We start from the raw sequence: 12,339 nt of genomic DNA, 5'->3' as shown, positions 1-12,339 counted from the left end.
ACTTTATTCCCAGTTTTCCCCCACGCAGGGAGGACCTTGGTCAGCCCTGCAGACCCTGAGGGAATAGAGCCCTGTTCCAGCAGCACCATCTGTCCCTCCTCTCATGCACAACAGGAGACAAATAAAATGAAATGAACATCCAGTATTCTTTCATAGCCTACAATGTTTGGAGGCTCAGTACTGATTTTTAACCAATCCAAAGTGTGCAACCAGGTTTACCTATCAAGTAACAGAAGTCAAATAATTTTCTAAATGGTTTTGGTGGTTATGTCTGCAACAACTTTTTTGGTGAGATGCATAAGAGAGAAAGGGAAAGAGCAAGCAGTAAAGAAAGGATGACACAAGGGAAACAGAAAGAGATAAGGAAGGAAAAGGAAAGTTTAACAAACATGAAGATAAACTTTCCTGCTACTAACTCTGCCTGCACATTTTGGCTGAGAATAAAACAGAACAATGTTTAGAGATGTACTATCAATAAAATCACATTTTGGCAGTTTGCAATACTCTCACATCATAAGGAATATATTCATTTCTTTACTAATTAAACCAGAAGCCATTGAAGGATAGAGAAGGAGGCCTGTGCTATTTTTTAAAATCAAAGAAATCTCCTTGCACTGTTAGATTTCCACATTTCTTTAAATTCAAATTCCATATTTCAAATTCACATCACACCTCCAAAAGCACAGCTTGTGTTCAGCCTTCAGCTAACTATGAACGTTAACCTCATTCTGTTGTGCTTGTTTTCCACTCACTGCTTCACATAGTATGAATCCACTCCTTTACCATTTCCTGACTGTGTGTCCTGCAGTGACCATGCTGTGGTAGCAGCAGCTAACCAGCCTTTGCCTGTCTTCAGTTACTTCCATGCACTTTTCCCCTGATGAGTTTCTCTCCCGAGCAAGATAAACCATGGGAATGCCTGCCCCGGACCAATCTGCCTCTAAACTGAGCCATGCTCTTGCCTCTCTTCAGGCCTCAGTACACCTATGTACTGTTCTTTTGCTTCTGTCTCCTGTGTTCTGCCTTTCATCCACAGCTTCTGTCTCACCTCTGATAAGAAATTGGTTAGCACAGATTTGAAAAACACAATGCAATTAAATTCTTTCCTCTCTGATTACCCTCATTAACCATTCCTTATGATTTTTACAGGACTAGTTTGTCCTATAGTTAAAATTACTGGTAACATTATTTTGAAAAAAATATTTCATGTTCTCAGCAGATCGGTTTCTGCCATGTTTCTTCTATACTTAAAAAGTTCATTCAAACAGCATAGAATGGCTACACCAGTGTGAAAAGATACACAAACTAACAAGGATTTAGGTTACAATAGCAAGTTAAGCAACAACATCCACACACTGCGCAGGTTTAAAAGGAACATAATATTTTAATTTATTCCCCTGCATGTCCTACATGCAAATAAGTCTTTAAGCAACTTCCTGGATCTAAAAACTAATCCATGCATTTTATGTGAAAAATCAGTGTCATTTTTCAGATCTCAAAGACCAATTATTCTCCGCAGAAAATGGACTGCCTATATTTAACCAAGCTTCTTCTCTATATTCAGTGTTTCATCTCCTTCTACTTTATGCTAAATGTGTATTAAGCTTGTACATGTGGGTCATTTAGCTGGGCTTTGGTGAGACATAAAGCATGAATCATCAGTATAAATAACTGTTCCTATGGCATTACAGACCACCACCTACATACTGGTAACCCCCTATACTTCTGTAAAGACACAACTAACTGCTTACCAAGGATCACAATCTAGAAAGGAAATTCTTATTATCTGTGTTCTTTTATTTTCTCAAACTTTATTAAAAATAAAACACCAACCTACTCCTAGCACGTCTTTCAATTTATCCTGGGAAAAGCAGGATAGTCAGGGTTTTTCATGCATGTGCAGGCTCATGTGTACATATTCTCCTCTTTCATATCATAGATAAAGAGGATAGACTGCAGTTCGTAGACTCTAGCATTGGCCTCTGTATCAATACAAATGACAGATTTAGCAATATTGTGGGTACCAAGAAGTGAGTTTAGAAAGTGATGTGCTGGTTTTGCATTAATTGACATTTGCTGAGAAGGGAAGGAGCCACCTATGGAAATTATTTTCTGGGAGGGGCTGCTAAGAGCTTCCTCTGTGCCTAGCAAAAACCAATAGATGTCTAGCTCTGAGAATTGACAGCCTAATAAATCATTAGAAGCTGAGTCTGCCTCTGTGAGATTCACATTTTAAAGGCGGGCAAGGCTGGGAAATTGCTCACTTGGCTTATGGCTTTTGCAGAGGTAACTGTGTGCTGGTCGGACTGGCCCCACATGGCTGGGCCCCATGCAGCCCAGACGAGATTTTCTGCCCCTGAGGGGTGGTGAGCGGGCTGCTGAGCCCCTCACTGGGGAGTTCACCAGGCCTCATCCCAGTGGGCAGCTGGGGCCCCTTCCCAGTGGGGCTGGGCCCCTTCCTGGCAGAGCCCACGGGTCCTTTTTCCAGCTGCACAGCTGGGCCATGCCAGCCAAGGGCTGTATCAGCACCAGGAACAGCCATGCGGCCAGGACCAATGCTGAGAGTGGCCCTACAGTCAGCGCTGGAGGAGCAGTCAGGGGCCAAGAGTGACCATGCCATCTTGTACCAGGAGCAGCCACATGGCCAGAAGTGGTGCAACCACGACAGTGGCAGGAGCCCGCGGCTGCTTCAGCACGGCTTGCAATGAACTTTGTTTGTTTAGCTGCTTTTAGCCAGCGGTGCTGCGGACAGAAGGACAAAAGCAGCAGCAGCAGCTTTCCTTGTTTCCCGCACTCCACATAAAGAAAAGCGCTGAGTGGAGCTGGTGGCCGGCAAAGCTCACATGGTGTCGGCAGAGACCCCGTGAGGAACAGCGAGAGGCATGGGGAGCGATCTCCCCAGTGCACAGCCTGGATGAGAGCAACCTTTCAGCACTGCAGAACTCTATAAAAACTGTTTAAATTGATAAAGTTTGAGAACAAATGAACCTATGAGCACCAATTCTCTCCCACATCAGGAAAAGGAAAGGATGAAGGCACGTAAGGAAAACAACATGGGACACTGAGGTCAACAAAGGCATTAAATTCTAGTTAGGAGGGAATTGAGGAGATGCCTTAGGCTGAAATCCTCTATGTAAGGCTATGGTAAAGATATATTTTTGATGTATCAGACTTCATTTTTTTCCCTGCAATTCATGAAGTGCATGGGGGGATGCAGCATTCACCCACAGCCCATGAGAAAAGGGCACTCGTGCTGGAGCGTGTGGATGCTGAAAAGCTGTAATCCAGTGAAAAGCTTGAGCAGAGACAGAGATGAGAAACTTCACCCCATGGATAGAAAAAGAAAAGCCTCTATTGCCAGAGATAAGAGAACTTTTGGGTTTTTATGCTGGAACAGCTCATCCTTAAAATAGTACCCCATAAGTTGACATGGCCCATGAAAGCAGCTTCGGGAAAGCTGCAAGGCAGGGGAGGGACTTTCACACTGCAAACAGATTTTCCTTTCCCAGGCAGCTGATTCACTGTGACATTGAAGCCATGAGAGGACTGTTTCTTGTAGAGAAGTCTCCATGGCATGGTGAGACAAACTCCTGTCTCTACAAGAACTGATAAAAGACTATTGCAGGGGTGGTAACTGATGGAAAATCCCAGGTTTTGTCAGTTGGGAAAAGAAAAGAAGTCGTGGAGAGGGGAAGAGAAGTGTTATGATGTTTTTATTCTGATTCTTAATATTATTTTAGTTCTGTTAATAAAGTTTTCTTTATACCTTTTAAGTTTTGAGTTTGCTTTGCCCTCCTCCTAATTAATATCTCACATCAGGAAATAAATAAATAATTCTACTAGGTGCACTGGGGATTTTAGCCAGCGTTAAATCCACTACAAGTGAGAAAGTTGAGATTTCAAGGCAGCATCAAAGGAATTGATCTGCTACAGAGACAGGAAGAACAAAGCAGAGGAGCTTATCTGTAAGTAAGCAGGAGCTTCTTGCCAGAAAAGAGGTAGTAAGAAAAGGAAGGCACAACAATAAGTAGCAATAGCAGGGCACTGGGAATCTGAGCCCAGAGCCCTGAAGTGTGGTACAGTCCCTGACTTTTTTGAGACCCTGCCCACTGAAAGGCCTCTGAGCATTCCCTCTGCCCTACCAACATTCTGAGAAATTGTCTATACAGAATTCGACCAACTAAGTGCTTGTCCATACCATTATTCACTTGTAATTAGTTTTGTCCCCAATTCTGCAGAATCTCACAGGTGCTAATATCCTACAGATAACGAAGAATAATTATTGAGACAACAGAAAGAAAGGTACAGCCACTACAGAGAGGAACAGGGTATTTCCTGCTTAGCCTTCTCATAACACAAGCAGAAATGTGTTGTTACATGTGTGTTTACTGCACCCTCAGTTTTACCATGCCCTCTTAAACAATTAAACTCCAATTAGTAGAGATTCAACATGACCAAACATGACACAATTGCTTTCCAGAGTTGGTCATTGGTTTATCATTCTGACAGCTACCGACTAACTAGCCACTCATTAAGTCTCGAATAAATGATTCTGCGTTCAAGAACATCAAAGATGCAGTGTCACATAGCACTGATGCTGATGCCACAGAACATTTAGGGAAGAGTGACCCAGCACTCAAAACACTCTGGATTGGAGGCTCCAAGCAGCTGAGTTTGCAGCAGAGCCCAATGAACTAAACCAAACAACTGCTCCCTAAAGAAAATGACCTCCGTATCAAAGCAGCAGAGCCCCCTTCTTCTACTCCTCCCTGCACACTGCAGTCCCTGAGACTGGCAGTGACTACTGCCTGATCAGGGTTTTGGTGGGGTTGAATCCCTCTGTGTATATTTTAGGCAAATGAAAAATCTCCCTGCCATCTTCAGGCGAGTTCAGGGAGCTACAGTCCTATTCACATCACATTCAAAATGTTGTTAAAGGGCATTCTTCACCCTTTATTTTTGTTTTCTTGCAAGGTCAGTATACTGTCCATCATCCTACAGTGGCTTGGCACGCCACTAAGAGAGGCTGCCCACAGCCTGGACAGGTGTGTTGCAAGAAAGGTGAGCACAGGCATGCTGCTCTCCCCTTCCATGCTCACTCACACCTTATACCTAGCCTGCTTTTCTCTGCCATTTATCTCCTGATATCCTGAAATATCCTGCAATAACAGATGTTGGGCAGTTTTCTTCACTGTTCCTCCTAGCCAGTGCATAAAATTTGGGCCACTGAGGTGAAAAGCAGCTTGCATTCTCCTTTCCTACACTCATCTACTGCTCTCTTACCCTTGCCATCTACAGCAACTGGTTGCACCAGGGTCCAGCACACATCCTAAGAGGAAGACACTGGTGATCAATCCAGTGCAGAAATTCCAGCAATTTCCAGATACCACCTCAACATTTCTCCTCTAAATGCCCATGAAGTCACACTCTCAACAGTGCTACAACAGGAAGGTGGCATGCACAGTGGAGTGTCTGCAGACCACTGACAGCTACCACGGGGCATTCCTTGGGTCAGAAACATTAAGTCTTAAATTATATAACAATGCCAAATAGATGACCTGCTAGAGGAGCAAGGCGTAGTGAAGAAGGCAGTCAAGACCCAAACCAAATTAATTAGATTATTAAAAGTTTTACTTTATTTTTAAGAGAGGGTTTAAGTGAAGCATAGAGAAAACCACAGAAGAAGGGACCCATGCTAAATGAAATTGGAAAGAATAAAAGATGAAATTGTCAAGCAAGAACAGAGGATGAGGCCACATTGATACTAATAATGCTTTGTCCAGTGAACACAGAGCTATGGATCCCCTTAAAACTTCAGAACTAGCACTTCCTTGTTTTGTGGAAACTAAATGACAATGAGGAGTGTATTATGTAACAACTTACACGATCACGGTTAATACTGCATAGAAGAGGAAAACTGGGAAAGGAGAAATGGATTACCTTTCCTTAAAAACCAGGGAAAAGATCATATGAGAACCTAATAGGAAGGAGCCTTAGGTTTTTTTCTCTCTCCTTTCTTCCATGCTTTACACCCAGAAAACCAAAATGTACCTCTAACCTTTTAACCTGTACATTAGAAACTAAAATGTGAAAGCAATCAATATTTTATTAAGATCTACTGTTCCCAGTTAGATAAGAGGGAACACTGACAAAAGAGGAAAACCACTTCCAAATTTTGAGGCAAGAAGAAAGAAAACATTCCTCTACAACAAGGAAAGCTAGAACAGGAGATAAACTTGAACTGCAAAAAAGACATTGACTTCTATAAGAAGAGAACTTTCTGACTGAAGGTGCCTAAGCAAAAGTACAAATCAATTTAGGGAACCTGCAAAATCTCCACCATTACAGACTTAAAAAAGCTGGCAAGAAAATAGTTCTTGAGGAAAAATTTTAAGTACAGTTAATTCCACTTTTGTAGTAGGATGGGCCAGATAACGATTTGCGCTCCATCTTGTCTATAATTTCTATAAAAAAAGACTTTTAAAAAGGAAGTTCAAGTTTTCATTACACTTGAACCTGAAGACAGAAAAAGATCTGCATAGTTTAGACCATACTATTCACATGAGAATTTGTTGACTTGTTTGTTTTGTTTATAAACTTAGAGACTAAGATTTAGCTCTTCAGAGGTGGAGTTGCCTCATCACTGTGTGCGCTTGTGCCAGCAGGGCCACAAATGTCAAGGCCAGTCATAGAACTGTAATGACTTCAGTATAATACATTTTATAATATCTGTGAGGCAAACATTTTAAATTGTTAGACAGTAGTTTACTGTTACAAACCGGAGGGCACTAGAACTATGCATGATTCTGCACCTGGGATGGAGTAATCCCAGACACGAGTCTGAGCTGGGAGAGGAGTGGCTGGAGAGCAGCCCTGCAGAAAGAGCTTGGCAGGAAGCTCAATGGGATCAGCAGTGGGTGTGCCCTGGAAGCCAAGAGGTCAAACCTCATCCTGGGGTACATCAAACACAGCATCACCAGCCAGCCAAGAGAGGTGATCATCCTGCTGAATTCAGCACTGGTGCAGCCTCACTCGAGTACTGTGTGCAGTTCTGGGCCCCACCATTTGAAAAGGATGTGAAGGCGCTTGAACGTGTCCTGAGAAGGGCACCAAAGCAGGGGAAGGGGCTGGCAGGAATGTGCTCTGGGGAGGGCTGAGGGCACTGGGCTTGTCTGGTTTGGAGAGGAGGAGGCTGAGGGGTGACCTCACTGCTGCCTACAGATTCCTGAGGAGGGAAGCGGTGAGGGAGGTGCCGAGCTCTTCTTCCTCTCCCAGTGCTAGGACACTGGGAATGGCTCCAAGTTGCATCCATCAGGGGAAGTACAGACTTAACATGAGGAAACATTTCATGACTCCAAGGTGGCCAAAATCTGGAACAGGCTTCCTGGAGAGCTGGTCAATGCCTCCCTCCCCACCACACCTGTCAAAGCTGAAGAGGCATTTGGACAGTGTCCTTAAAGCCATGATTTAACTTTGGCCAGCCCTGAGCTGGTCAGGCAGTGGGTATAGATAGTCACTGTATGTCTCTCCCAGCTGAACTATTCTATTCAATTAGAGTTGTTGGGTTATAGAAGAGAGGACAAGGAGATAAGCTGTGTTATACATTGGGTTATTAGCTTAAATGGAATTTTCCAAAGAAACCTGGGGATACAAATTCAGCCTCTTCATTCAAGTAACCTTGTCCTTAAAATTGACTCAGAGAGCCTTGGTTACCCAAACATCTGTTCTGGTTTCATTTTAAACACATTGGCATTTCATTAATTTTTATGGCTGGGATGTAGTCTCCTAAATCGATCTTGTCCTTTTAAAACTTTCATCCAGTTTCTTCAGCTGACTTTTGGCAGATTTTAACAGATGCTGCAAGCTCAGCATGTCCACACTTACTGCATTTTGGGGCAAAAGTAATTGAAGAAATGTGATGACCAGAGGATTTTAAGATGGCACACTCACGGATTCAAAATCAGGGTGTCAGGGCACATATGCTACCATATAAAGCATCATCACCTGGATGATGTGAAAAATAGAGTGGCCAATTACTATTTCTATATAACTCTCAGATTAACACTTCTAATGCAAGATAGAGATCTGCTCAATATTAGATTTTCCAGTTATTTAGCTTCTGTCATGTAAATAGTAACCAGACACACACACTACCTACACTGTGCAACTAAAATTTGTCCTAGACAGCAAGAAACTGGAGATAATGACAACATTATTCAAAAAATAGCTTCCATAAATGAATCAGAATTGTGGAATAAACTGAGTTGGAAGGGACCCACAAGGATCATTGAGTCAGCCCTGCACAGAACCATCCCCAAGAGTCACACCATGTGCCCAAGTATACTGTCCAATCACTTCTTGAAATCTGTCATGCTTGGTGCTGTGACCATCTTTCCCCCCTCATGAATAAGTTGTAGACTACTATAAGATCTCCCCTCACTCTCCTCTTCTCCAGGTTGAAGAGACCAAGTGACCTCAGCCACTCATACTTGAAGCCTTCCCTCATGGCTGTTCATGATCTTCATTAGCTTGCTTTTAGGGTGCTCTCTAATAGTTTCATGATCTTCATTAGCTTGCTTTTAGGGTGCTCTCTAATAGTTTCATGATCTTCATTAGCTTGCTTTTAGGGTGCTCTCTAATAGTTTTGTATCTTTCTTATATTGTGGCACCCAAAACTGCCCCCAGCACTTGAGGTGAGGCTGTAGGAGAGCAGAGCAGGACAATTCCCTCCCTTGCCCAGCTGGCAGTGCTGTGCCTGATGCACCCCAGGACATGGATGTCCCTCCTGGCTGTGCAGGCACTGCTGACTGACATTCAGCTTTCCATTGACCAGGACCCCCAGGTCCCTTTCCATGGTGCTGCTCTCCAGTGTCTTGTTCCCCAGTCCATCTGTACATCCAGGGTTGCCCCATCCCAGGTGCAGAATCTGGCACTTTCTCTTGCTGAACTTCCTATGATTGGGGATTACCCAGCCCTCTGATTTGTCGAGTTCTCTCTTCTGGGCCTCTCTGCTGCCTTCAAGGGAAGCAGAGAGTTTTCCCAGTTTTCTATCATCCGCAAACTTGCTTAGTATCCCTTACTAGAGATATCCCTTACTAGTCCTGCAGCCTAGTAATTTGTGAAGATGTTGAAGAGCACTGAGCTGAGGATGAAGCCATGAGGAACCCCACTAGTAACAGATCACCAGTTTGGTGTCACCCCATTGACTGTAACCTTTTGATACCAACCTGTGAGCCAGCTGCTCACCCACTGCATTATGTGTTTATCCAGCTGGGGGCTGGACATTTTATCCAGCAGGATCCTGTGAGAGTATCAAAAGCATCACTGAAAACCAAAATTAAGGTCTATGTTTTAGAGCCACTCCATGTTTTTAATACATATGTTGCATCCATAATAGAAAGCAATGCAAAAACACCTTATAAAATATTGATCTGTAAGAACACATTGAGTAAACTGAAGGTGCACAAATCCAATATAAGCATCAAGATAAAAACAACTCAATGTATTTAAAACCTCTTTAAGCCAGTGTGATATCACACACCTGTCACAATGCCATCCTGTCCACACCATCAAGAATCAGACAAACCATACATTTTCAACTCCCAGAAAAAAAATTACTTGTCATCAAGTACCCAAAAGAAATAACCAAAACTCAATCAGTCCCATTTTGGGACTTTTATTTTGTAGTAAAGTTTTAGTCAAAATAATGAAGGATTTCATGTTGTATAGACATAAATGAACTCAAAGCTAACCAGAAATATAGACATGAAAGAGTACACATGCACATCTCATGTAATAACTCATTTGCCAGCAAGGAGGAGGCAAAGATATAGAGCTACATGGTATTGTGACCTACTCTGTGTCAGACTGCTGGTACTATGATCTACTCTGTGTAAGGTCACTAGCATCATATAAATAACCCTGAAAATAAGCAACTTTTAGACCACTGATGTAAGAAATTACCACCACAGACACTATAAGGAAGCCAAAATTGCCAGATGCCTGACTGCAATACATAAAAATCAAACTAGACAGATTTCCCCCTTGTTAGCGTGGTTGATCACCAAAGTGGAGGTAGAGCAGACCATCTGTCAGAGCCCAGCAGCATCTTCAATTTGCACCCAAGGCAACCATCAGACTCAAGGCACCTGTCTTGGGGGTAGTGCATGAGCAGTCTTTGAGAGGTATGGGGTATCTCAGGTATTCACATTAAGGTGTCCTCCCTGGTATGCCCCCACATTTCTGTGAGCGGGACCCCCACGCTGGAACAGACACAGCTTGAAGCAGTACATGTGATTATAACTTGCACCAGTGCTTTTCCAGATGGTTAATCATAACCACACTGACAAAGACATAAGGAAACAAACAGTATTTTTAGGCTTCTACTCCAACTACAAACCCAAGTCAACTCACACCATAAAGTAATCAGATCTCTTCGAACTATTAAAGACTATTTATGTACTCTACCTGAAAACAGTTGCAGTCCAAATCTGCAAGAATGGAAACGCATCATGACTTAGGTGTTGGAACGGCTAGTACTTTATAACCTGGTGAGCTAGACAGGAGTATTTGAAAGGGAAAATTAATTGCTAGTCTGTGACAGCCTCAATTATTAGATTCTTTGATAATAACACAATTATGTAAAGGACTTTTCAACATATCAATTGTTGCATTTTTTCCTGCCCCTGGAGCTCCATAGAATTCAATATTTGGACAAAAAGAACATGAGGATTTATAGGCAGTGAAGTATAAGCAATATGCTCATAAAAAAAATATTTCTTAATTCAGAGCCCTATTACTTAAACTGCATAACAATATATGCTAGAGGGGTATAAAGGCTTTATTAACCCTCAAAAGACTTGCAACACTTCCTGACAATTCTGTTGGCAAAATTCATGCTGGCAACAGCTTTATCATAAACTGTGCTAACAGCAGACACGGCTGCTACATATAGTCACACACAAATGCTTTTCTGTTGGGCCTAATATCTGTAGCTATGATCCTGTTTTGACACACACAACAGCTACACAGAAGCTATTTGTGCAGATCAATTATACCTATCAGCTTTCATTAATGAAGATGAACAAACGAACAGCGGCCCATAAGGCCCTGGTCTTTGGTCACGAACTCCTGCAAATTCTCCCCGACTTGGCTCGTTGTTCGTTTCCACAGTACAACCACGCTAGAATCGGTACCGGCTTCCCTAAGCAGCACACGCTGTCAGCTGCGGAACATTCCGACCAGCCTCACGACATCCCGAGACGCTGCCCAAAACACAGCAGCCGCTGAAGCGGGCGCGGGCCCCCGCGGGCTCCTGTCACCACACGCAGCGGTGTCTGTCACGCCGCGGCTGCAGCAAGGCGGATCGCCGCAGCCGGGGTCGAGCCGGCGCGGATATTAAAGGAAAGGCAATCCTCTTAGGAGGGCTGGCGGCGGGCGGTGAGGCGAGCCGAGCCGAGCCCGCGCTCCCCGGGCGGGCCGGGAAAGCAGCGCGGCCGTCCCGGGAGCGGCGCGGTGCCAGCCCCGCGGGCGGCCCCTCAAGGGCGAGGGCGCGGCGGCCGGCCCGGGCCTGCGGCAGGTGCCGCCGGCGGGCGGGCAGCGGGCGGCCGGCGGGGCCCGGGGCAGCGCGGGCGCGGCGAAATGGGTCAGTTACGTAATAACGCCGGCAACCCCGGCCCCCGCCCGGCGCCCCGCGGGCTGGCACAGGGGGAGCCGCAGCGGCGGGCGCTGGGGGCGAGCGGAGCCGCATCCTCTCGCGGAGCCCGGGCACCGCCGCCGCACCCTTCTTCCCCCTCCGCCCCTTCCCAGCGGTTCCCCCGCCCCGCAGCGCACCTTCTCCTGGGCGCGGTTGAGGCGTTTCTGAACGTTTTTGGCGAAGATGCCGGTCTTCATGTCGGCCATGGCTGGCGGCGGGGGTAGGGAGGGTGGGGAGAGAAGGCGGGCGAGGCAGAGCCCGGCGGCTACAAGCGGCAGCGGCGATGGAGGGATGGAGGGATGGAGAGGAGGAGGAGGAAGATGAGGAGGAGGGCTTTAAAGACACAGCAGGGAGAGGCGTGGCCACCGCCGCCGCCTCAGGTGAGCCGCGGGCCCCCCGCCCCCGGCCGCCCCTGGCCCCCGGGGAGGCGGCTGTCGGGAGCCGCAGGGCGGAAAGTGTTGTCTCCTGGAGATGAGGCGATTCCTCTAGGTAATAAAACACGTCAAGAGACATAACGGGGATGATGATTTCTAGAAGCACAGCTGATGGCTGCGTCCGCTACTGGCACAAGCCCCCTTGTACAGCCAGAGAAACTTACTCCCCTGGAAGTTTCCACCAAGGCAGAGTCACTTCCAGGTCCGAAC

The 12,339-nt window shown here is 45.3% G+C and overlaps 1 protein-coding gene across 1 annotated transcript in view; it reads right to left on the bottom strand.

Moving 5' to 3' along the window:
• The window catches only part of AMPH (amphiphysin), a 123,135-nt gene extending 111,234 nt beyond the window's left edge, over window positions 1–11,901 (bottom strand). The window contains exon 1 of the mRNA XM_058831922.1: window positions 11,833–11,901. Within this exon, the coding sequence (XP_058687905.1) occupies window positions 11,833–11,901 (69 nt within the window). The remainder of the gene's footprint in view (window positions 1–11,832) is intronic.
• Window positions 11,902–12,339: the final 438 nt, after the last annotated feature.

This window comes from Poecile atricapillus, chromosome 2 (assembly GCF_030490865.1).
Source record: "Poecile atricapillus isolate bPoeAtr1 chromosome 2, bPoeAtr1.hap1, whole genome shotgun sequence".
Taxonomy (NCBI): Eukaryota; Metazoa; Chordata; class Aves; order Passeriformes; family Paridae; genus Poecile; species Poecile atricapillus.
This window is presented reverse-complemented; position numbering and strand designations above follow the sequence as displayed.